At 37.4% G+C, this 27,214-nt stretch overlaps 1 protein-coding gene across 2 annotated transcripts in view; it reads left to right on the forward strand.

Moving 5' to 3' along the window:
- SPAG17 (sperm associated antigen 17) overlaps positions 1 to 27,214 on the forward strand; it is a 259,459-nt gene that overhangs the window by 210,808 nt on the left and 21,437 nt on the right. For both annotated transcript variants that reach the window (XM_064282366.1, XM_003409619.4), the window contains exons 32-43: positions 7,279 to 7,467; positions 9,997 to 10,142; positions 10,243 to 10,373; positions 12,170 to 12,297; positions 13,155 to 13,337; positions 14,270 to 14,383; positions 14,908 to 14,953; positions 16,875 to 16,974; positions 17,201 to 17,248; positions 19,197 to 19,296; positions 20,308 to 20,410; positions 23,011 to 23,142. In XM_064282366.1, coding sequence (XP_064138436.1) covers positions 7,279 to 7,467; positions 9,997 to 10,142; positions 10,243 to 10,373; positions 12,170 to 12,297; positions 13,155 to 13,337; positions 14,270 to 14,383; positions 14,908 to 14,953; positions 16,875 to 16,974; positions 17,201 to 17,248; positions 19,197 to 19,296; positions 20,308 to 20,410; positions 23,011 to 23,142 — 1,420 coding nt within the window. The remainder of the gene's footprint in view (positions 1 to 7,278; positions 7,468 to 9,996; positions 10,143 to 10,242; positions 10,374 to 12,169; positions 12,298 to 13,154; positions 13,338 to 14,269; positions 14,384 to 14,907; positions 14,954 to 16,874; positions 16,975 to 17,200; positions 17,249 to 19,196; positions 19,297 to 20,307; positions 20,411 to 23,010; positions 23,143 to 27,214) is intronic.

Below are 27,214 nucleotides of genomic sequence, written 5' to 3' on the forward strand. Positions count from 1 at the left end.
TTTATAACAGTACTACTGAAAAGGACTTCAAGAGCCCTTTATTAGCAGTGTCATAAACAAATGTCATAACACAAGGTGGTTTATCCTCTACTTATGGCATGTTATATCGGTTGAAAGAGGCAAGCTTTATAATAAATGCTGAGTAGGACAGTTTTGTCAAATTGTGGAACTTTATTTTCTAACTGGCTTTCAGGTTAGTAAAAGGAAATATCTAGTAAAGGATATGCTATTTTTGCCAGATTGAGTCTGTAGGCTTCGATTTAGATGTTTCCAGGTAAACTTCCTGGAAGGAAAGTTGCCCTGTCCCTTTATCAAGAACTCCACCGACTGGTTTAAGTGTTCATTCAGGCTCCAGAGTTCCAAAATAGTTGGTTTCAATTGCTCTTTCTAGTAAAGTTATTTTGAGGGAGGAACTGACCTCTAGAGCTTCTTATTCTGCCATTTCATGTGATGTCACTCACTTTTTTTCTTTTTCATTTAAAAGACAACTGCATAAAGCAACACTTATAAAAGTGTGTTGATGGGATTATAGCATATAAAGATATAATTTTCGTGACACTAATAGGATGAAGGAGGCAAGATGGAATGGGCCTAAACAGGAGCATTGTTTGTGTGTACTATTGAAATTAAGTTGATATTAATCCAATCTAGACTGTTATAAATTAAGAAATTAATTGTAATCTTCAGGGCAGCACTAAGAATATTACTAAAAAGTATAGAGTAAAAGAAATGACAAAAGAATAAAAGTGTGTTAAAATACTATTTAACACAAAAGAAGGCAGTAATAGAGGAATAAAAAAAAAAAATACAGGGGAAAAATGACAAGATGTATAGAAAACAAATAGAAAATGGCAGATGTAAATCCTACCCCACTGGAAGTACATTAAATGTAAATGGATTAAACATTCTGACCAAAAAGCAGAGATTGGAAGAATGGATTGAAAAAGCATGACCCAACTCTATGCGGTCTACAAGGGACATACTTTAGATTCGAATACACAAATGGAATTACAAGCTGGAAAGAGATACGCATGCAGACAGTAACAAAATGAGGGCTGGAGTGGTTAGTCTAATATTAGACAAAACATACTGTAAGATAAAATGTTATCAGAGAAAAAGATATGAAATATTAAAAATATCATGTTATAATAATAAAAGGGTTACTCCATCAAGAACACATACCTATTATAAACATATATGTGTCTAACAACAAGTACTAAAACATATGAAGCAAAACCTAGCAGAATTGAAGTGAGAAATAGACAATGTGACAACAATAGTCAGAGACTTTCATATCTCACTCTCAGTAATTGTTAGAAGAGCTATACAGAAGATCAGAAAGAAAATAGAGGACTTGAACAATACAATAAATCAACTAGACCTAACAGACATATATAGAACTCTCCAGTCAACAAGAAAGAATATGTATTCTTCTCCAGTACACATGGATCATACTCCAGGATACATCATATGCTAAATCACAAAACCACTCGCTAAATTTAAAAGGACTTAAATCATTCAAAGTATGTTTTCCCACTACAATGGAATAAAATTAAAAACCATAACAGAAATAAATTTGGGAAATTTACACACATGCGGAAATTAAACACACTCCTAAATAATCAATGAATTAGAAATCAAAGGGGAATTTAGAAAATAACTTTGAGATGAATGAAAATGAAAACACAACATGCCAAAACTTATGGAGTACAACAAAAGCTTACTTAGAAGGAAGATTAATGCTGTAAATGACTATGTTAAAAAACAAAAACTAAACCCGTTGTTGCCAAGTCAGTTCTGACTTGTGGTGACCCCATGTGTTACAGAATAGAACTGCTCTATAGGGTTTTCTTGGCTGTAGTCTTTACAGGCAGATCACCAGCCCTTTCTTCGGTAACACCACTGGGTGGGTTCAAACCACCAACCTTTAGGTTAGTAGTCAAGCACAAACTATACCATTCAGGGACCTCATTAAAGACAATTCAAACTCATAAGGCAAACTTCTACTGTAACTTAAAAAAAAAAAAAAAACTTCCCACAAAGCAAACCTCAGTCCCAGGTGGCTTCACTGGTGAATTCCACCAAGCATTTAAAGAAGAATTAACCATAATCAATCTTCCATAAACTCTTCAAAAATAGGAGAGGAAAGACTACTTCCCAACTCATTCTATTAGGCCAGTATTACCCTGATACAAAAACCAGAAAAGTTATTACAAGAAAAGAAAACTGCAAACCATTCTCCCATTTAAATATTGATGCAAAAATTCTCAATAAGATACTAATAAACCAAATCCAGAAACATATAAAAAAGATTATGCACCATCACCAAGTGGGATTTATTCCAGCAATGAAAAGTTGTTCAACATACAGAAATCAACCAATGTAATACACGGTATTAATAGAATAAAAGACAAAAAAACACATGCTCATCTCAATACATGCAGAAAAAGCTTTTGACAAGATTTCACACCCCTTCTTGATTAAAAACTACCCACTTGATACACGAGGAATAGAAAGAAACTTCCTAAACATCCACAGCTGACATCATGCTTAATGGTGAAAGATTGAATGCTTGGCCCCTAAGATCAAGAATGAGACAAGGATGTTTACTTTTACCATTTCAATTCAATATTTTACTTAAGGCTCCAGCCAGGGCAGTTAGGCAAGAAAAATAAATAAAAGACATCCATATTGGAAAGAAGTAAAACTATATTTGCATATGGCATGATCGTATATTTAGAAAATTTACACACACACACTCATAAACCTATTAGAACTAATAAACAAGTTCATCAAGGTTGCAGGATGCAATATTAATATCTAAAAATTGATTTTTTGTTATGTAGTTCTATACATTTGCAATGAACAATCCAAAAATAATATTAAACAATTTAATTTCAAATTCCATTTTATTAGGAATAAATTTAACAAAAGAAGTGCAAGACTTGTACACTGAAACTACAAAACACTGCTGAAAGAAATTAAAGAAGACCTAAATAAATGAAAAGATATCTCATGTTTATGAATTGGAAGACTTAATATTACTAAAATGGCATTACCCTCCAAATTAATCTACTGATTTAGTAAAGCTCCTATAAACATTTCAACTGCTTTTATTGAAGAAATTGTCAAGGTGATACTAAAATTTACATGAAAATGCTAGAGACCCAGGGTAACCAAAACAATCTTTAAAAAAGAACAAAATTGTATGACTAACCCTTCCCAATTTCAAATATACCATAATTCAGACATTGTGGTACTAGAATAAGGATAAACATAGATCAATGGAAAAAAATGAGAGTAAATTCACCATCAACTTATGGCCAATTGGTTTTTTTATAAGATACCAGGACAATTCAATAGGGAAAGAATAGTCTTTTCAGCATATGGTAAATGAAGTGAACTCTACTTCTCACCATACACAAAAACGAACTTGAAATGCGTCAATGATCCAAATGTAAGACCTGAAAATAGAAAGTCTTTGAAGAAAACATAGCCAAAGATGTCTGCGACCTTGAATTAGGTAATGATTTCTTAGATATGACACCAAAAGCACAAGAGGCAAAAGAAAAAATAGACAAATTGGATTTAATAAAAATTTTTGTGTTTCTAAGTATATCACCAAGAAAGTGAAAAGACAATCCTTAGAATGGGAGAAAATATTTGAAAACCACATATCTGATAAGGGCCTGTTGTTGTTAGGTGCCTTGGAGTCGGTTCCTACTCATAGCGACACTACATAAAACTGAATGAAACACTGCCCAGTCCTGTGCCATCCTCACAATCGTTGTTATGCTTGAGCTCATTGTTATAGCCACTGTGTCAAGCCATCTTTTTGAGAGTCTTCCTCTTTTTCGCTGACCCTGTACTTTACCAAGCAAAGTATGTGAGATGAAGTCTTGCCAACCTTGCTTTCAAGGAGCATTCTGGCTGTATTTCTTCCAAGACAGACTCATTTCTTCTTCTGACAGCTCTTGGTATATCCAACATTCTTCGCCAACACCATAATTCAAAGGCATCAATTCTTCTTCGGTCTTCCTTATTCATTGTCCAGCTTTCGCATGCATATGAGGTGATTGAAAACATCATGGGTCAGGCTTCGGTACTCAAAGTGCCATCTTTGCTTTTTAAACTTTTAAAGAGGTCTTTTGCAGCAGATTTGCCAGTGCGGTACGTCATTTGATTTCCTGATGATTGTGGACTCAAGTAAGATGAAATTGTTGACAACTTCAATCTTTTCTCCATTTATGATGATGTTGCTTATGGGTCCAGTTGTGAGGATTACATGTCAGTTAAAAAAACAAAAATCCAAGTCCTCTCTTGAATCCAGCTTGAATTTCTGGCAGTTTCTGTACTGCTGCAACCATTTTTTGAATGATCTTCAGCAAAATTTTACTTATGTGTGATATTAATGGTATTGCTTGATAATTTCCACATTCTGTTGGATCACCTTTCTTTGGAATAGGCACAAATATGAATCTCTTCCACTCGGTTGGCCAGGTAGCTGTCTTCCAAATTTCTTGGCATAGAAGGATGAGCACTTCAGTGCTGCATCAGTTTGTTGAAACATCTCAACGGGTATTTTGTCAATTCCTGGAGACTTGCCTTTCGCCAGTGCCTTCAGTGCACCTTGGACTTCTTCCTTCAGCACCATCTGTTCTTGATCATATGCTACCTCCTGAAATTGTTGAATGTTGACCAATTCTTTTTGGTACAGTGACTCTGTGTATTTCTTCCATCTTCTTTTGATGCTTCCTGCATCATTCAATATTTTGCCAATAGAATCCTTCAAAATTACAACTCAAGGCTTGAATTTTTTTCTTCAGTTTTTTCAGCTTGAGAAATACTGAGGATGTTATCCTTTTTGGTTTCCTAAAGACCTCCAGGTCTTTCCACATTTCGTTATAATATTTTGCTTTGTCTTCTCAAGCTGTCCTTTGAAATCTTCAGTTCAGCTGTTTTACTTCATTGTTTCTTCCATTCACTTTGGCTACTTTACATTCAAGAGCAAGTTTCATAGTCTCTTCTGATGTCCATTTTTGTCTTCTTTTTTTTTCTTTCAAGTCTTTTTAATGACCTTTTGCTTTCTTTATGTATGATGTCCTTGATGTCATCCCACAACTCGTCCGGTCTTTGGTCATTAGTGTTCAATGCATCAAATCTATTATTGGGATGGACTCAATATCCACCATCTTGGTGGACTCAATATCAAGGTTGTATTTTGGCTCTCATGGACTTGTTCTAATTTTCCTCAGCTTCAACTTGAACTTGCATATGGGCAATTGGTGGTCAGTTCCACAGTTGGCCCCTGGCCTTGTCCTGACTGATGATATTGAGCTTTTTCATCATCTCTTTCTACAAATGTAGTTGATTTGATTCCTGTGTTTTCCATCTGGTGAGGTCCATGTGTATAGTTGCTGTTTATGTTGTTGAAAAAAGATATTTGCAATGAAGAAGTCATTGGTCTTGCAAAATTCTGTCATGTGATCTCCAGCATTGTTTTTATCTCCAAGACCATATTTTCCAACTACCGATCCTTCTTCGTTTACAATTTTTGTATTCCAATCACCAATAATTATTAATACATCTTGATTGCATGTTTGATCAATGTCAGACTGCAGAAATTGGTAAAAATCTTCAGTTTCCTCATCTTTGGCATTAGTGGTTGTTGAATAAATTTGAATAATAGTTGTATTAACTGGTCTTCCTTGTAGGCATATGGATATTATCCTATCACTAACAGCATTGTACTTCAGGATAGATCTTGAGATGTTCTTTTTGGCTATAAATGTGATGCCATTTCTCTTCAATTTGTCCTTCCCAGCATAGCAGGCCATATGATTTTCTGATTCAAAACAGCCAATACCAGCCCTTTTCAACTCACTAACGCCTAGGATATCAATCTTTATGTATTCTATTTCATAAGGCCTAGTGTCCAGAATATATAAACGATTCCTGCAATTCAGTAATGAAATGACAAATAACTAAATTACAAAATAGATAAAGGATTTGAATAGACATTTCTTTAGAGGATACACAAATGGCCAACAAGGATATGAAAGGATTTTCAACAACATTAGCCATTAAGGGAATGCAAATTTCGATGTCTATAATAAAAAAGATGACAATAACAAGTATTACCAAGGATTTGGAGAAAGTAGAACCCTCATATATTGCTGGTAGGAATGTAAAATGGTACAGCCAGTATGGAAAACAGTGCAGCAGTTGCTTAAAAAGTTAAACATAGAGCTATCGTAGGACTCAGCAATTCCATTCCTAGGTATACACCCCCGGGGGGGGATATCCACACAAAAACTTGTGCACAGATGTTTATAGCAGCATTATTTATAATAGCAAAACTATACAAACAGCCCAACTGTCCATCAACTCATTAATGGATATACAATGGAGTATTATTTGTTCATAAAAAAGGTATGAAGTATTGATACATGCTACTACACGAATGAACCTTAAAAACATTATGCTAAGTGAAAGAAGTCAGACACAAAAGGCTACATATTGTATGATTCTATTTATCTGAAAAGTCCAAAATAGGCAAATCCATCAAGATAAGAAAGTAGACTAGTGGTTGCCAGGGGTTAGGCAGTGAAGGTAATGAGGAGTGACTGCTAATGGTACAGGGTTTATTTTTTGGGTGGTGAAAATGTTCTGAACTTAGTGGTGATGGTTTTACACATTGTGAATATACTAAAAACCATTGAATTGTACACTTTAAAAGGATGAATTTATAATATGTGGGTTATATCTCAATTTTAAAATGGTCTATCTGATCCAGACATCCTTATACAGAAGTTATTACTCTAGGATAGTGTCAGAGGAGTGACAACAAGTAAGAACTTCTGAGGGCATTTGTCCTATGGCTTTTGACCCTCTTGGAGATGGTTCTTGCCCAAGAACATAAAGAAACCAAATATTTTGAATAAGGCTAAGTGTCTTCACCTCAGTCAAAATATATGAAATATCTGAAATAAAAGGACACAGGGCAATTACTTAGAAGAGACACCCAAATGAGTAGGTAAAATGTGAGTACACAGGAGAAATTATACCTTGGTCATTCAGTTTGTCTCCATATAACGTAGTCCTTCCTAAACCTTAAATCCTTTCTTGGATAATGCTTTCTTTCAGTAAGCACTAAGTTTGTGGCTAGGATCTATAAAAAAAAAAAAAAAATTAACCTTTTTTCCTAAAATGGTTTTCCAAGTCTCTCAAATTGAACAAGAATTTTTTTTAAATTCCCCCTTTCTGTTACCCTTCCAGGTGTTACCTCCAAACACAGGCTGTCTTTATATTGATAGAGATTGTTCAGCTATATATAGCCATGAATCAAGCAGTGATATATACCATCCTTTCCAAAAGCGTGAACAGCTGAGAGCTAGCAGGTACATCATGAAGCACACATCAGAGGTTGTCTGTGAGGTCATGGATCCTGAGGGAAACACTTTCCAGGTAAAGTGAATTTTTAATATGAAGAGAGAGTCTGTGACTTTGCTTTTGAGATATTTCACACCAGACAGCTTCCACAGCTTTTTACCTTAATTCCCTTGGGATTAATCATTCACTTACTGCCAAGATGTTGGGCAAACCATAATGAGTGTTAGTTTCTTTTCTTTGATTCTCAAATGTGCTTCCACAGGGGAGGGCAAGCCCACCAGTTGGGGTGATAGAAATGCTAAAGCCAAATAAATCATCAGAACAGAAAGGAAGAAACATAAGCAGATATTAAAAATAATGCCGACAAAAAGGAATGACGTAAGAATGGTTTGTACTAAGGCTGAAGTGAGAGCAGATACATGGGGCAGCAGATGAGGTTGTTGATCAGTCAGAGTTCATGGTCAGAAATATCAATTAATGAGAATTCAGGCTGGGCTGCAGTTGGGGAGGTAGAAAGCCTGAAGAGGTGCTCGGCTATTCCATGCTAGAGCTTTATCTTCTGTTCTTCTATCCATCTGCACCATGACTATCCCCTTACCTCTAGGCCACCAACCGGTTGCTGGTGAGTTGATTTTGACTCATGGCCATCCCATGTGTATCAGAGTAGAACTGTGTGCCATAGGGTTTTTAATGGCTGATTTTTCAGAAGTAGGTCACCAAATCTTTCTTCTGAGGTACTCCTGGGTGGACTTGAACCTCTAACCTTTCAGTTAGCAGCCGAGCACTTTAACCATTTGTACCACCCAGGAACTCCGCTTGTAGGCCAGGCATTGGCAAATCACAGCCCTGTGGCCACTTGTTTTTGTATAGTTTGTTACATTTGGAAACTCTGTGGGGCAATTCTACTCTGTCCTATAGTGTCGCTATGAGTCAGAATCGATTTGATGGCAGTGGGTTTTTTTTTTTGAGGGAGGTTACATTTTTAAATAGTAGGGGAAAAAAATCAGAAAAAGAAGAATATCACACGACATAAAAATTATGAAATTCAAATTTCAGTGTTACTACATAAAGTTTAGTTGGAACACAGCCATGCTCATTTGTTTACATATTATCTATAGCTGCTTTTGCATGATAGTTGCAACAGACTCTATGGCCAGCAAACACTAAAATATTTACTATCTAGTTCTTGACAGAAAAAAAAAAAAAAAAAACATTTGCCAACCCTTGCTCTAGGCTCTCTTTATCTTTTCCCCCCACCTCACACCTTACCTAACAGAAGAATTTCATGTGTCAGCTACCAGGTAGAGAAATTATTTTTTTAGATTTGGAGCTGTACCACAAATTTGGAGTCCCAGCTTTGTCTTGGTACACAGACAAGCACTGATCCACCTTATTTTTTCTTTGTTAACTAAATGAGATTTGTTCACAGCATGAAGTCAGGCTGCTAACAAATTTCAATTTACAATAAATTTGAAGTAGAAACTTTAAGCCCAAAACCCTCTGCGTTGAAATGTATGGGTCGTCCAATCCAAGCATTCTTGCATGCTTTGTCCCTCCTCTTGGACATTCCTCCAGTGGTCTTTAGCCTGACCCACGCTCCTTTCTGAAGAGACCCATGGCATATCTGGACAGCTCTGATGGCTAGAACATTTTTTCTGATATTGGTACTAAGTCCGTTTCCATATGTCACCTACTCATGAGTCCTAACACTGTCCTAGGAATCACAAAGGGTAAGCCTCTTCCCATGTGATTGTCTTTTAAATATTGTAAGACATGGATCAAATGGTTAAGCACTCAACTACTAGCTGAAAGGTTGTCAATTCGAACCCTGCCTTGGGTCAGGCCTAGTGATCTGCTTACGAAAGCGCAGTTCTACTCTGCATACATGGGTTCACCACGAGTGGTAATGGACTCCATGGCAGCTGCCAACAACAATCATATGAGTAAAGCAGTGAGTAGAATTCTTGCCTTCCATGCAGGAGACCCAGGTTCTATTCCCAGCCACTGCACTTCATGTGTAGCCACCACTTGTTTGTCAGTGGAGGCTTGAGTGTTGCTGTAAGGGTGAACAAGTTTCAATGGAGCTTCTAGACTAAAACAGATTAGGAAGAAAGGCCTAGAGATCCACTTCTAAAACTTAGCCAGTGAAAACTCTATGGATCAAAATGGTTCAATCCCATTGTACATCAGGTCACCATGAGTTGGAGGACAACCTGAAGGCAGCTAACAACGTCATATAAATATCCTCTCCTTTATGTTTAAATTCCAATTCCTTTAAATAATCCTCAGAGGATATGGTTTTGAGTCCCCGCCCCATGTGAGTCACCTTTCTCTGCCTCTGACTATGTTACATTTTGTCTCTCAGTTTGTTTCCACATCATAGGTGTGGATTATAACTAGAGATGTGCTCTTAAGTTTTCACTTTTATTAATGCAAGTTTATGCATTATTTCATATTTAGTGAGAAAATGCCTTGCAAGTAAACATCTCTGATTTTCTGAGTATATGAAAAGATTGTCTGCTCTCTCAAATTGGACCAGCAGATATGTAAGCTTTATGGCATTCCCCCCACCCACTTTGGCTGCTTATACACTTTGTCCCTTAGGTCATGGCTGATGGTAGTGCATCAACTGTGTTACCTAATCAAAACCTTGAAGAGGATGTAAGTTCAAATACTGAAGGCTATGAGAGTTTATCATCTCTTCACCTCCAGAAGAATCATCTGCAAATCTATGGTGAACATGTCCCCAGGTAAATAATAAGACCTTTTTTTTTTTTTAATTCCAAGGTAAAAAAGTATTTTAACAGAATATGTCAAGTGATTAGATATTTATTCTTCAAATTTATTCAGGTTTTTTATTATCTATGCTGATGGATCAGGAGTGGAACTCCTTCGAGACAGTGACATAGAGGAATATCTGTCCTTGGCATATGGAGAATCCATGACTGTAGTTCTTCAAGAGCCAGTACAGGAACAGCCAGGTAGAAAAGCCATACTACCTGGAATTCACTTCGCCAATTCTCATCCCCCTTATGATTCAATCCATCATCTTCTGTACTTTTTCCCCTTTGTTCGCTTTTCTACTTCACTTTCCACCTATCAAGCCATGTTGACCTATTCATGTAGTTGCTTGAATTTATGTTCATATCAAGCTATATCTGAGCATCAACCTATATAAACTTTTTGTATATGAGTGCTTTTCCCATCTATGAGCAGACTTCTGTCTATGTTTTGGCATATACGTAGATGCCTATTTATGTGTTCATTTTATCGTAGAGGGAAAAAAGCAAAGTGAGGTATCTCTTGTAAGTTCACTGGCCCTTTAAAGGCATTGTCTTGATGATATTTAATACAATAGGAAAGTGCATGTGATATGTATGCTAGAATGCCAACTCGAAATAGGTGTTATGTAAGTTATAGTCATTGGGCATCTTATGTTGTCTTAATCTATTTCAGCAAAATCAGTGTGGCTGGAGGTTATAGAGACATAGGGAAACCATTAGTGTATATAATAATGTGTGTATTTAAACATATATGTATACACACACACCTGCATGTTGTCTGTGTACAAAAAACAATGTGCTGTGTCTAGGTTTATGTGTGCGCTTGTTTTTATCTTCTCTCTGTTTGATGGGATATATTTTGTGTGCATTCACTAATATGCCTGCATCTCTGGGGGCTTATATCTTATAGCATCTCAGTGTGCATGCACAGTATAATATACCTCATTCTTCGTGAATATGGCTCTGGCTGGCTACGCAGGGCATGTGTGGAACTGTGCAAGAATAAGAATTCATTTCAAACTGCTTTGTCAGCCAGTCATGTAACTAATATCCACTTGACAACCCACCATGTGCCAAACACTGACTGGGTGTTAGGAATACAATGGAGAACTAAGACAGACATGGAGCCTGCTTTCATGAAGCTTCCAGTTTCATAAGCTAATCAGGTGCTAATTAAATAGTCACACAAATAACTGTATAATTATAAATTGGGATAAGGCCTGTGAAGGAAAGAAACATGGTTCCATGAGAGTATCTAACAGAGGAACCCAATGAATTCTAGAAGGCTTCCCTGAAGATTCTTGAGCCAAGAGTTGGTAGGTGAGTAGGGCTTAATTAAAGCAAGCAAGAGAACTTTTCTGAAAGAAGGAATACATATGAGGAAGCATAAAGCATTCAAAGAACAGAAAAAAGAAAGGCGGTACAAAGTAGCTGAGGCACAGAGAAGGAGAATGGTGCAAGTTGGTCAGACGCCAGAAAAGGGTAAGGATTTCTGTTTTTTCCCATAAGCAATGGGAAACCAAAGAAGAGTTTTAATCATGAACTAACATAATTAGTCATTCTGGTTTCAGAGGGAGGCTCATTCACAGAGTAAATATTAATAGAAAAGCTAACAGTTGCTATAATCTAAAACAGGATCTCTCTATCCTTAGTCTAGGATAGGGTCAACAGAGAACAGAGAAGTGGATGGACCCAAGAAATGCTTAGTAGCAGAACTGATGGCATCGGTTATGGGTAGGATGCAGTTGTTGAAGGACAGTGAAGTGTCGGTCTATACTCCTAAGTGAGCTAAATCCAGCCTCCGGGTGTTGTAGTGACTATAAGCCTCATCCTGCTTAGATTGTAAACTCCTTAAACATAATCACTGTGTCTCATTTACATCACTATGTAGAAGGAAGTTCAAAAAGTGCTTGTTGAACTTAATGAATACCTATTGAGTTTCTCAGAATCATTTTGATGTAAAAATGATCTTCCAATAACTGTCTTTGAACCAGGTGCCCTGAGCATCACCGTCCTTCGCCCTTTTCAGGAAGCATCGCCATGGCTAATGAAGAAAGAATTAGATACAATTGTTCCTCCTAATCTCCAGTCAAGGTCATGGGAGACATTTCCCCCAGTTGAGGTATACATTTTCCTGCTGAAAAGGCATTTTTTTTGCATATTCACTCATCAGTGGACCAGAGTCTCAGGTCTTCTCCTATATATTTATAAATTTTCATCCTTTTTATGTAAAATTTTAATGGGTTTAAGGAGTTGTATATTTGAAGATTTTAACGTTTATAGATGTGGTGATCAAATTTTAGGGACATATACCAAACCAAAAAGCCAAACCCATTGCTGTTGAGTCGATTCAGACTCATAGTGACCCTATAGGACAGAGTAGAACTTCCCCCATAGGGTTACCAAGGAGCACCTGGTGGATTCAAACTGCTGACCTCCTGTTTAGCAGCCAAGCTCTTAACCACTGCATCACCAGGGTTCCTAGGGACATATAAACCAAAAAACCAAACCCACTGCCTTCGAGTCAATTCTGACTCAGAGCGACGCTATAGGACAGAGTAGAGCCGGCCCATAGAGTTTCCAAGGAGCGCCTGGTGGATTCGACCTGCTGACCTTCTGGTTAGCAGCCATCGCACTTAACCACTAGATCACCAGGGTTTCCCAAGGGACATAGACTGACTGTTTAATCTCAATTTTATTTACTTTATCCTGTATTGCAGGAGAAAACTCTCCAGTACAGTTATAAATTTTTCCTTATAGTTTGTGGAAATTTTTGAGGACAGGGATCATTTTTTTTTTCACTGTTGTATTCCCTAACAAATGGTTCCTAATGTAGTCTCTACCTAATAAGTACTTAGTAAAAAAATTTCTATAAAGTCACTATGAGTTGGAATCTACTAGATGGCAACAGATTAAAAAAAAAAAATCTATTGTTAAACTATTCTGATTTCATTGGTGCTTGTTTTGTTTTGTTAACAGAAAAAAACTCCAGGGCCTCCATTTGGCACTCAGATTTGGAAAGGCCTTTGCATTGGGTCCAAACAGCTAGTATGTGCCCCGGCCCCTATACACAAGAGTCCCAATGTGCTACAGATCCGCCAGTTCATCCAGCATGAGGTCATAAAGAATGAGCTGAAACTAAGACTGCAGGTTTCCCTTAAGGTAATGGAATTCAGGTAACCTAACCCAAAAGAATCAGGAACAGGGCAATTATTCCTCTCAGTTTCCTGAGGAAACTGAAATTGTGTAATTCTACCAATATTTATCCAATGAAATGCATGAATGTCAGTCTCTCAGAGGTTAGAAGGTTGAGAGATAGAAAATATTTAATGGTTCACATAAGTTGTAGGAAACATTAAGAGACCCAAAAGACACTGAGAAGATAAGTAATCTTTATATATGATTGCTGGATGGAGTCCTTCTTTCTTGCTATATGGAAAAGTGGTCTAATACCCCTGGGAAAAAATAAAACCATATATTAATCTGATAATTGCCTGTGAAAGAAAAGGGTTACTGGGAGAAAAAGTTTTGGGAAATGGTCTAAGTATTTGTAAATGTATAGTTAATTGTATAACATCTCACTCTCTAGTTTATGTTTGGTCTATTTTTATATACACAGCACCTGGTATAGAGCAGGGAATCATTAAGTTTTTGTGGAAAAAGTTGAAATGTACATTTCCTGCAAGCAAAAGAATGGACTAAGCAACTTATATTTATAGATAGAATGATAAATATTAGACCTGGAAAAGATCCTAGAAATTATCTAATTCAACTCTGTCCATTTTATTGATAAAGAAGCTAAAGTGCAGAGTGAAAAGCAAGCCCTCTCTGAGGTCTCCACACAATTCTAATATCCTGTGGTTCTTCAGGCTTTGTTTTTGGACTTTTCAGGTCTTTTGTCTTATTACCATATTAAGATAAAGATTGCAGGTTGCTTGAGCAGTAACTGGTGGTTGAGCATTGTGAGCGTATATATTCTTAACCTCTTTGTAATATTTCAAGTTGATATGGAATACTTTTGTGTATCTCTCTTCCTTATTCCTGTTTTGTTTTTGTTAGATGGTTTTTTAATTCATTTTATTTTGCCTGTCTAGGATTACATAAACCATATTTTAAAGAAAGAAGATGAGTTACAGGAAATGGCAGTTAAAGATTCCAGAACCGAGGAGGAGAGAGGCAATGCGGCAGATCTCCTCAAGTTAGTTATGGTGAGAAAGAAATGTTTTATATACCAATGTTTCTACTCTTGTTTCAATATTAGGTGTTTCAAGACAAAAATGTAAGTAGTAGCCATTTCTGCCACTTTTCTGGAACTTCTGCTCTCTCCTTATAATTTCTCATTTCTGTGGAAAGAAATCTAATTCCTTATATATTGAATTTGCCAGATGCTTTTTAGGCTCTTCCTTTGGTAATAAATAATTCTGAAGGCCCTTAAAAAGAAGTTTATATTGTCTTTGTAGAAATTTAATTCACTGAAATGATGAACGACTGAATGAAATAGTAAGGATGGGGTAAGGAAAAGGAATTTCCGCAACTCAAAATGATTCCCATTTTTTAAAATTCTTTAAGTGAAAGAAATCAAATCCATTTTTGTATTGGCATTAAAGAACTAATTTATTTTATAGTAATTTCCATAAAAGACCAATTTGAGCATAGAAAGAATTCTTCTGAACAAAGTGAACTTTGTATGTAACATAATCATCATCACTAAGAAATTCTGTTTTCATTTCAGTCTTTCCCTAAAATGGAGGAAACTACAAAAAGTCATGTTACTGAAGGTAATTGGCCTTTAATATTTTTCTAAAATATATTTACAAACTTCAAAAGGGAAGAACTTAAACGCTGTTACCAGTCCTTCTCTCACCTGATAGCAAAGCACCATGTATACACATCTCCATTCTGGTGTTGGCCATGTTGTATTGTAATGATGTGTTTACAGGTTTGACTCTGCCTAAGTTGTGAGATCCTGGAGAATCGCGATCACCTCTAATTTTTCTGTAACTTTAATCTGTTCAATGAAAAAATTTGACGTTTGCTTTTCTGTTAACCTCGATTATTTAGAAACAGCAAAGCTACACGAAGGAAACAATGAACTAACCCACCTCACACACACACAGAAAACTTGAACAACCACAAAGTTATCACCAGTCCTTGCACTGTTCTACACACTATGTAGCTTAGGCAGTTTACTCTTGGAAGAGATTGTCATTCAAAGCATACTTGTTTGGGGATAAACACAGCCCCAGTGAACTTGGTTGTATGGTTTTATATCCCAGAGCAGACAAGCAGTGAAGTTTTTTGTTTTCTTTTCCTTTTGGCTGGCAAAGTTCCTCTGACATCTGGCAGGCATGGGCTTTGTTTGGCCCACAGATGTATTTCATGTGTCCTCCACAATGTTAACTTCCATAGTTGCTTTTGTAGTTATTCTTGAGCTGTTTTTATTTAATCTAGTTTCTTTCCCCTCTTAAAATGTAGCATTACCATGTGGTGATATTTGGCCAAAATGATCGGCAGCTGCCTGTTTTTAGAATAACCACGCCAGAAGAGTACATCACAACCTCCAGTGTCTCTCTGTTACACCCTGTTGTGCCGCTTTACTTGGGTGGCCCCTTTAGTAAGGGTTGCCATATTTAGCAAATAAAAATACAGCAGGCCCAGTTGAATTTGAATTTCAGATAAACGACAAATAATTTTTTAGTTCAAAAGTGCCCCCATAAAACATTTGGGACAACTTATGCTAGAAAATTATTTCTTGTTTATCCAAAATTCAAATTTAACTAGGTGCTTTATATTTTCTCTGGTAACCCTACCCTGTGGGCATTTGAACTTGTAAGCTGTGCCACAAGGGAGCAGGCACAATAGAGGTAAACACACAAGTTGCCCAATAGTGAAGAACAAACTAAAGAAAAGTGTAAAACAAAAATAAATAAACAAACAGATGCACGAGGTAGACAGTCACTTGCATACTTACACCTGCTCCTGACATATTAATAGTGGTGATCCTAAATCAACATTCCCCAAAGTGTTTCCTAAAATATCAGTTTATGGTATGACTCCACCAAAAGAGTGTTGTGATTGAATAAGTTTGGATAATGCTATATACTGTCTTAGTTTCTTAAAGAGCCACACACACGTAAGAGCACAAAAAAGTCCTACAGTCACTAAGTGTATTCAACTTTGTGTAAACCAGTGTTTCCCAAGCTCATATAACCATGAAACATGGAACTTTGTATTTTCTTAATCTTCTGTTAACAACACACCAAGACCATGTTCTGGGGAATAAACTCTGGGAAACACTGCTCAAATTATCAAACAACCATTGTGAAACATTCATATCCTTAGATTCAAGGAGCAGGCAAATGTTTAGAAAAACAATTTCAATTAAATGGTTCATTTTCATTTTAAGTTTTGATGTTTCAGATATGAGGAAATTTAGTTAGGTAGAATACGGCTTCCCCTAAATGCTGAGGTGTTACTGAATTCAACATTTTGACTGTAAGATGTATTGTCTAGTAGGGTATTTCACAAACATCATCAGGTTTAGTGTTGTATTGCAGCTTGGTCATGGAAATTCTAGTAAACAGCTGATACATGAAACACAGGCTCTTAAAAAAGCAACTCAAATGAGTAATTGAGTACTGACTGCGTTTTGTGCTGTAAAGAAATGAAGATAAAAGTTAAATGCATCTCTTTTTAAAGTTGCAGCCCACCTGTCCAATTTATACAAGCAATCTTTGACTACAACTCCACAATGTCCATCAGAATCATTTACTAAAGATTTCTTTGAAAAGAAATGGAGGTAAGCTGATCCAGTAATATGTTCCAGTTAGTATTAAGTGTACCATGACTAGGAAATAGAGAGATGCAGGGTCATCACTATGGGTGACTACATTAACAGTCACAGCCCTTCACCTCCCAGACCATTAACACTTTATCATACAGTGTTGCTTTTTTCTTTTATTGTGTAAGCTGAAAGGGTTATCCCTTTTCCCCTTTTCATCATACTTTCCTTTCCTCTCACATAGGCATACAACAGCATCAAAGCGTTGGAAAGAAAAGATACAGCAAAAGAGGTAATTCTACCCTGAAGTGTACATAAGTGAGTGGAAAAGCCATTATTGTAAAGTCGTATTATCTTAGAGTGGGGATAGGCCGGAAGGTCCTACCATTCAGGCTCCTAGATATTATTTGAATCTCTTCTCCAACATTTCTGCCAAGTGGTCCTTCAGCTGCCATGTGACCATGTAATTGTCTGTTGAGGAAGTCCATTTAACTGTTAGGTAGATCCTCTGTCTCTTCTAAGCAAGAAAGCTCTTAAGGTACTCTGTGCTTTGGTCATTCTAACAGACTAATAACGTAGAACATAGTCAGAAGCATGCAAGAATTCTTATAATTCACCTGAGGAATGTGCTCTAAACGTTATCCAGTTTGGTTGCCTTTCAGTCCTTGCTGAGGATTCCAACCCCAGTTCATTCACTATAAAAAAGGAAGCCAAATAAGTGTATTGAGTATATGGGCTTCTTCTTAGGTTAATCAAATATATGAGACCAAAAGGGCAGCACATTTGCCTAAAAGCAAAGACGAGAAGGCAGAAAGGACAGGAAAACTTAACAAAAGGCATGGGAAACCCAAGGTGTAGAAGGAAAGAGAGAGAGTGCTGACACATTGTGGGGATTGCAACCAATGTCACAAAACAATTTGTGTAAAAATTTTTTAATGAAAAACTAATTTGTGCTGTAAACTTTCATCTAAAGTGCAATAAAATTTTTTAAAAATTCAGTTTGGTTTTCTATAAAATGAGGGTGACTTTCTGCTCTCACACTGGGTGACTGATTGCTGACTAGCATGTGCAGTTATGAAGATCATGGGTTTGGAATCAGGTTTTAATCTAGACTCCAACCTTTATGAGCTATATGGTTTTGGGTAGGTTACTTAACCTTCTAAACCTTGATTTTTTTGACCAGTAAACTGGAGGGTAATAATAGTACCTCATAGGGTTATTTTAAGATTAAATGTGAAACACTTTGCAAAGTTCCTGGCAGGTAATAAGCACTTAAATATTGGAATTATTCGAGTTAGGATTAGGTTCAGCTGCATTTAATAGAAAATTCAAAAACAGTGCCTTTAAAAGGAAGTGGTTTATTTTCCCTAATGTAAAAGAAATCAGAAATGGGCAGTCCAAGATAGGCAGCTCCACAACCTCACCAGGAACTCAGACTATTTCTTGTTATTTGTTACATCATCGTTAGCACAGGACTTCCATCCTCAAGGTTGCTTCATGGTTGCAAAATGATGGACCTTATTACAACCTCATTTCAAGAAGTAGGAAAAGAGATGAAGCAAGGACAAAGGGGAAGTCTCCCAGCTGAGTCAACCCTCTTTAAAAGCTTTCCTGGAGTCTCATCTACTGACTTCGGTTTACATTTCATTGGTCATTCCTGTGTACAAGGGGTGCTGGGAAGTGTAGCTTTTAGCTCAGTATATGCCTCTCCAATTTTGGGGTTCTGGTATTGGAAAGATAACTAGCAGGATTATCATGACTGCTTTTATCATACCCTGTTACCACTGATCTCATTAACCATAAACTGTTCAGTTTTTGTTTTATTATAACCACTGCTTCTGAAATTGTGGAAATCAGTAGATTCTAGCTAACACTTCAACTTCAGATAAAATTGGAAGACATGCAAAAAGGTAAACCATTGTAGAGTTATGTGGGTTTTAGTTATTTGAGATCAACTGCAAAACCAAACTAACTCTTGGTATCATTATTTCCTATCTTATATGAGAATCTGATTTTGAAGTAGGCAAATGTGACTGATTCTAAAAGAAGTGGAAAATGAACCAAAACAAGTTGGCTAAAATGTCTGATTAGTTGATTCTTATCAGCTTTACTGCTAGTAAGCCCACTGATTTTCTGTGGAACTTAGAGCATTGATCAAAGTGGCTTTATTCCTGGCTCCAAGCAAATAACATTTTAACTCTTTCTGTTTTCTTTTGCATTATTATGGAAATATCAACCAGGGATGATATTGAAAAAATGAAAAACTATCTAACAGAAATCAGGAACAAAACAGTACCACCCTACTTCAAATCTGAATTGAGCTCATTATATCAGTCTCAGGTAATTGAATGTAATCAACTATAATTGAATTAGAGCCTTTATAAAAGTTGATGCAATGCATATGCTATTATGTAACCTATCTTTCCTAATATTATTTAATTCTTTCCTGCATCCCCCTGGCTGACTAACCCAACCAATTGCTGTCAAGGGTCAATCCCCTTTTGTGGCCACCCCATGTGTGTCTGAGTAAAACTGTGCTCCATAAGGTTTTCAGTGGCTGGTTTTTCAGAAGTAGATCATCAGGGCTTTCTTCTGAGGTGCCTCTGGGTGGCAACCATTTATACCATTTATAAGCGTGTTAACCATTTATACCACCCAGAGACTCTGACTAACTAATCAGTACCCTTCAAATCTACCTCCTGGCAAGCGTTTAAAAGGGAAGACAAATGTCCGGTCTTGCACCTAAGTAGATTGTCCATTAATGTTGTGCTACCGCTCCTTCTTTCCCACCTTGCCTGATCCCCATTAATTACACTCTCTCACCTATTTTAAGATTTGTTTCTTGGTCAAATCCTTTGTATCTCCGAATCTCCTTTGATAAACACGTCTTGTAGTTTTTAGTCCATTAAGATCCCATCTCCCATTAGCTGCTAAGCCAGCACTGTGACACTGTGAGCTCCTGAAAGCCCACAGAGGCAGCACACTGCACTCCCCTTCCACGTGAGGCTAGAACTGGAGCCACAGGAAACCCAACCTTCCTCTCGCTAGCTGGGATTTCACTGAAACCCTGAGCCAAGTGGATATTTTCATGTGTTCACAACTCCTTGTGTTTCTATAAAAATCTAGGTGCTGTTATTAATCAGAAAAAAAAAAATCAGAGACTACCTGAAAAGAGATTATAGTAAATTGTGAATTTGTAATAAATCAAAGAACTTTTAGTTTGCAAACTTTATTTTGAGGGGCTGTAAAAATATGCTTTGATCATTACTCATCAAGTTAACACGCTTGTCTTGTGGCACTGCCTTTCAGCCATGTGTAAGTCTAAAGTGTCTTCCATTCTTTTTCTTTAAGTTTAATTATCTGGAGAGCCTTTCCAAAAAACTGCCTCCTTTGACAAAGAAACATGAGGATGCAAATGAAACATGTGTTCAAAATACATCTAATCGCCCTCCAGGTAAAACATTAGTGTAGCTCTTACTCCTGTTGTATGTGCTTAATAGAATAATATCTATGTTCTCTGTTACAGCATAATTAGTTCCTATTACCTTTTGTCTCAGTACTAGTTGATAGCATAACCTACTATGAAGATTTGGCTAAATTGTGTAAGGAAACCAATCTGTAAATAAAATTTAGTTTCCTCCCCCCCTTGTATGCTTAAAATTTAGCTAAAAATATTCAGAAGACCTGACTAATTTAAAAATCAAGGGAGTAATAAAAGGCTGTGGGTAACCACATATTACTAATTACAAAAAAGGAAAAATGTACCTTTACAATCGAAGAAGAGTTGATGCCTTTGAATTGTGGTGTTGGCGAAGAATATTGAATATACCATGGACTGCCAAAAGAACAAACAAATCTGTCTTTGAAGAAGTGCGGCCAGAATGCTCCTTAGAGACAAGGATGGCAAAGCTGCGTCTTACATACTTTGGGCATGTTATCAGGAGGGATCAGTCCCTGGAGAAGGACGTCATGCTTGGCAGAGTACAGGGTCAGCAGAAAAGAGGAAGACCCTCAACAAGGTGGATTGACACAGTGGCTGCAACAATGAGCTCAAGCATAACAACGATTTTAAGGACGGCGCAGGACCGGGCAGTGTTTCGTTCTGTTGTGCATAGGGTTGCTACGAGTCGGAACCAACTCGACGGCACCTAACAACAACAAAAACCTTTACAATGGAGAAATATGGCAATTTCCACCTTAACAAAGTGATCAACCACATAACATTATGTTTTCTCGTGCAGTGCAATAAGAAGTACATATTACCTCACTGGGTACTGGGTATGAAGAATTCTTGCCAAAAATCTTTAACCTGAATCTAATCAAAAGGAAACAACCAGACAAATTCCGAATGTAGGCATTCTATCAGGAGCCCTGGTAGCACAGTGGTTAAGTGCTCGGCTGCTAACCTAAAGGTCAGCAACTCAAATCCACCATCCACTCCGCAGGAGAAAGATGTGGCAATCTGCTTCCATAAAGATTACAGCCTTGGAAACCCTATAGGACAGTTCTACACTGTCCTATAGAATCAGTATAGCTGTAATGGGTAGACATTCTATAAGACAACTGACATGGACTCTTCAAAAAAGTTAACGTCATTGAAACAAAAAATATAGGCTAATTGTCCTAGATTGAGAAATAAAAGAGGCATAAAAATTAAATGTAATACATAAACCTTGTTGGGTTCTATATTGAGGGGAAAAAAAAAAACAGCTATAAAAGATACTTCAGAGAAATTTCAGAAGTCTGATTACTGTTGCCATTGAATCAATTTCAACTCATAGAGACCCTACAGGACAGAGTAAAACTGCCCAGAGAGTTTCCAAGGAGTGCCTGGTAGATCGAACTGCCAACCTTTTGGCTAGCAGCCATAGCACTTACCACTATGCCACCAGGGTTTTGGAAGCCTGATTAGAGGATATTGTGGAATGATTGTTTATTATGTTGGATATAATAGTGTTGTAGATATGCAGGGGAATGTCTTCATTCTCAGGAGGTGTAGGCTGAAGAATTTAGGGATGAAATTAAATTTAGTGCTTCTCTTTAACATATTGATTATCCAGTAAAATATCTAGATAGGGGAACTTTCTAGTGGATTAAAGTCCAGCTGCCTATAACGAGTACAGTCAAAGAAAACATCTAATTCTAGGAAATTAAGACAAAGTTTGCAAACCAAAGATTAAGATGAAACAATGACTTCTAAATGTGGTGAGGAGACATCAGAGATCACAAATTGATGACCCTTGTGCTGCCACTCAGGCTGCCTGCCCTCATGGCGGACCTTCATCAATCACAGCCTACTTTCCCCTTGAAATGGGACAGCCACCACCATTCAACCAGAGTTGGCACACAAGTTGAAATGCATTTGCCTCCCCAGTCTTAATATGTTTCCTATTGCACAGATTTCTTAAAGAAATACATTTTAATAGACACGTTTTCATAGTAATGAATGGACTTAAGGTGGGAAATTTATATTTAGTCCTATCTCAGTTACCTTTGCCAGATGATAGTACAGTCAAATTCCTTGACCTATGCTTCATATGGAGCCCTGGTGGCGCAATGGTTAAGAGCTTGGCTGCTGACCAAAAGGTCCGCAGTTTGAATCTGCCAGCTGCTCCTTGGAAACACTCTAGGGCAGTTCTACTCTGTCCTATAGGGTTGCTGTGAGTCGGAATTGACTCTGTGGTGTGGGTTTTTGTTTGTTTGTTTGTTTTTATGCTTCATATATAGTTTTTTGTTTTTTGTTTTTTTTTTATACATAGTAAAGGTGAACAACTTCAAACAGAAGGTGAACAATGCTACTATGTGGTCAGAACATCCAGAAAGAACTGTGTAGCTCCTGGGAGTGTGAGATTTGCGGATATTGTCATGTTTGTTAATGGCAAGCATTGCATCATATAATGAAGAATCCATATCTCTTAATGGCTTTCTTATATTTAGTTTTCTATAGAGGACAGGGAAAAGCACCTTGTTCATTGTAAGGAATAGTACAAGCATTAGTAGTCATTGTGTCATTGTCCAAAACATTGATTTATAATATTTGTTTTGGTTTTCTAGATTCCAGGCCACATAAGGCTTCAGAACAGGAATCCTCAGATATGCTTAGCCCTCCAAAATCAGAGAGTCCTGTGGCTATCTATGAGTCCACTAGCCAGAAACAACCTGAAAATTTAACAAAATCTACTAAAGGTATGGCATTCGTTTACTTTATCTCATTGTTTCTCAAAACTGAATATTATGTCTTTTAGGTCTATGCGAGATGGCAAAAGGGGCTGTGGGTGTGCCTCACAGTTTTGGGAAAAATTCAAATGGGTCATCATAGAGCCTAGAGCTGTGGAACTTTGTAAGGCTTTTTAGCATGTCAATGTATTTCGAAAACTATTTTAAGAATGATTTACAAGGCCTAGGCTGAAGGGAAGAAATTATAAATGCATTTTTTAGATTTGTTATTTTGCTTTGCTTTATTTTATTTTATCCCTCGTGATTCTGAGAGATTGTGTGATTTACTGACGGTTAGAAGCCTGGGAGCTTTTCTTGAGAAGCCAATAATTTGATAGTTAGACTTAAGTTTATCTATTGTTCCAGTACTTTCTTGGTCCTGCAGGTGGTAGGAGGAAAATATAACATGTAGTCTCTTTCTTAGAAAACATATAATCTTATTAGGGTGACAGAAATTGAAATATGGAATAATATAGAATAACATCTAGTTACAATTCAGTTTCTCAAAAGATGGGAATTCCAGACCACTTAACTGTGCTCATGCAGAACTTGTAATAGATCAAGCAACTTGTTCAAACAGAATAAGGGTATACGCCGTGGTTTAAGATAGGAAGAGGTGTGCATCAGGGTTGTATCCTTTCACTATACTTATTCAATCTGTATGCTGAGCAAATAATCTGAGAAGCTGGGCTATATGAAGAACACGATATCGGGACTGGAGAAACACTCATTAACAACCTATGATATGCAGATGACATATCCTTGTTTGCTAAAAGTGAAGAGGACTTGAAGCACTTACTGAGGAAGATCAAAGCCTTTATTATGGATCACACATCCACGTTAAAAAAAAAAAATCCTTACAATTGAACCAATAAACAACGTCATGATACATGGAGTAAATATTGAAATTGTCAAAGATTTCATTTTACCTGGATCCACAATCAATGCCCATGGAAGCAGCAGTCAAGAAATCAAACGACATGTTGCTTTGCAAAAATCTGCTCCCAAAGACCTCTTTATAGTGTTAAAAAGTAAAGATATCACTTTGAGAACTAAGGTGCACCTGACCCAAGCCAAGGTAGTTAGGAAAGATTTATGAGAAAGGTGGTCTCACCTTTAAGTAGAATTTCCTAGAATTTAGAAAAAGACAGCCTTCATTTTCCTTGAGGAATCTGAAACTCTACAGAAATGAAGAGACTCATCTTAAGTTATACAGCAAATTTGTGACTGAGCCAGGGCTAGAAAACAGATTTCTTAACTCCTAATTCTCTTAACTCCTACATTCCAGACAAAGGGAACAGAAAAGTATATTTTATTCACTCCCCCTGCCAAAAAAAATAAATAAAAGAGTATGCTCAAAGACTTAAAGATAGAAAAGAAACCAGACTAAATCAGAGATTTTCATTTGGTAATAGTAAAAGATAATGTTTGGAAAATACAATAGGGTCAGCTAGGGAAGGGTTGGATTTTGCGGAATAATAATGTGTGTTTCTCAGTGTTTGCTGTGATAATACTGTATAAAACAACCCCGAAATCCTGCAGTGGCTCATAACAACCAGTGGACCTGGGCCTCGACTGCAGCAGCTCTGCTCCAGGCTACAGGCAGGAGTCTGCTCCCTTGTTCCAGAGAGCTGACTGTGCTTACCACTTCCCAACTCCACATTCAGTGACATCCCATCGATAGATTGCATAGGCCATAGTGGGAAACCACCAAATGCCACAAATGAGCAAATTTTATAAACCAGGTTGGTTTTTCCCCTAGAGTCCTCATTGTTAAACATTGGCCAGCATTGACCAGATACAATTCAGATATATCCCAAGGGTCCCAGACTAAAAGCAACCACCATCTGGGGTGAGCGGTTCTTATGGCAGAGGATCAAAGCTCAAGTGAGGCAAGCAAAATCACATGCTGCCCTAACAGTGTCTGCTCAGAACTAGTGCACTTCCGCTTCCACATACGTTGGTCAAAGCAAGTCCCATGACCCAGCTCAAAGTCCATGGGGCAGAGGAATGTACTCCACCTGCTGGGAAGCCATGCTGAGAAAGGAAGTGAGTAATTATGAATATACAAAATCTACTTAGGCATGGTAACAGGGAACCATTACATATTCTCCAGTTGTGTCATGCCTCGTAGAAATATTCAGATGACATGCACTAGTAGGATCATGTTGTTGTTATTGTTATTGTGTGCCTTTGAGTCATTCCAACTCATCGAGACCCTATATGGCAAAGTAGAACTGTCCCCATAGGGTTTTCTAAACTGTAACCTTTATAGGATCAGATCTCTAGGTCTTTTCTCCTGAGGAGCAGCTTGTTGGTTCAAACTTGAAACCTTTCAGTTAGAAGCTGATCACTAAACTCTTGCACCACCAGGGTTCCATAGTAGGACCATACCACTTGTTAAAATATTCAAGTTCCTCCATACCAGTTGGTACAGTGGACCAGCCAATTCTTCATGTTCCTCAAGTTTCCCCTTCCTCTTTAGCCCCATCCGTAGTGAAGCCCTGGGTGGCCTCAGTGGGATAATAAGCTGTCTTTATCATGGGAAGCAGTGTAGTATAGCACAGAGCTAAGAGAATAGGCTCTCCCTGGTTCAAATCCTGGCTCCTGTAAAACTGCTGTATAACATTGGGCATGTTATTTAACCCCTCGATCTCTTCTAGTTTCCAGTTTTGTGAATGGGAAATAATGGTACATATGTCAAATTGTTGCAAAAATTAAATTCATTAATAAATTGAAAAATGCTTACAGCAGAGCCTGGCACATGATAAGGAACATATCAGTATTTAATAATAATAATATGAGTGATTAATTACACCTAGTTGTTGTTGTGCCTTCAAATCAATCCGGACTCATAGCGATCCTATGTACAACAGAACAGAAGCATTGCTGGGTCCTGCGCCATCCTCACAATCGTTATGTTTGAGCCCATTGTTGCAGCCACAGTGTTAATAGATCTCATTGAACATCTTCCTCTCTTTCACTGACCCTCTACTTTACCAGGCACAATGTCCTTCTCCAGGGACTGTCCCTCCTGATAACATGTCCAAAGTATATAAGATGAAGTCTCGTCATCCTCCCTTCTAAGGAGCATCCTGGCTGTACTTCTCCCAAGACAGATTTGTTTGTTCTTCTGGTAGTACATGGTATATTCAATATTATTCACCAACACCATAATTCAAATGCACCAATTCTTCTTCAGTCCTTTTTATTCATCGTCCAGCTTTCATATGCATATGAGGTAATTGACAATACCATGGCTTGGGTCGGGTGCACCTTAGTCCTCGAAGTGACATTTTTGCTTTTTAACACTTTAAAGAGGTCCTTTGCAGCAGATTTGCCCAATGCATTACGTAATTTGATACCTCGACTGCTGCTTCCGTGGGCATTGATTGTGGATCCAAGTAAATGAAATCCTTGACAACTTCAACCTTCTCTCCATTTATCATGATGTTGCTTATTGGTCCAGTTGTAAGGATTTTTGTTTTCTTTATGTTGAGGTGTAATCCATAATGAAGGCTATAGTCTTTGATCTTCATCAGTAAGTGCTTCAAGTCCTTTTCGCTTTCAGCAAGCAAGGTTGTGTCATCTGCATATTGAAGGTTGTTAATGAGTCTTCCTGATGCCACATTCTTCATACAGTTCAGCTTCTCTGATTATTTGCTCAGAATACAGATTGAATAAGTATGGTGAAATTATACAACACTGACACACACCTTTCTTGATTTTAAACCATGCAGTATCCCCTTGTTCTGTTCGAACAACTGCCTATTGGTCTATGTACAGGTTCTGAATAAGCACAATTAAGTGTTCTGGTATTCCCATTCTTTGCAATGCTATCCATAATTTGTTATGACCCACATAGCTGAATGCCTTTGTATAGGTAATAAAACACAGGTGAACTTCTTTCTGGTATTCTCTACTTTCAGCCAAGATCCATCTGACATTAGCAGTGATGTTCCTTGTTCCACGTCCTCTTCTAAAACCGACTTGAATTTCTGGCAGTCCCCTGTCAACGTACTGCTTCAACCATTTTTAATTA

This window comes from Loxodonta africana, chromosome 3, assembly GCF_030014295.1.
Source record: "Loxodonta africana isolate mLoxAfr1 chromosome 3, mLoxAfr1.hap2, whole genome shotgun sequence".
Classification (NCBI taxonomy): Eukaryota; Metazoa; Chordata; class Mammalia; order Proboscidea; family Elephantidae; genus Loxodonta; species Loxodonta africana.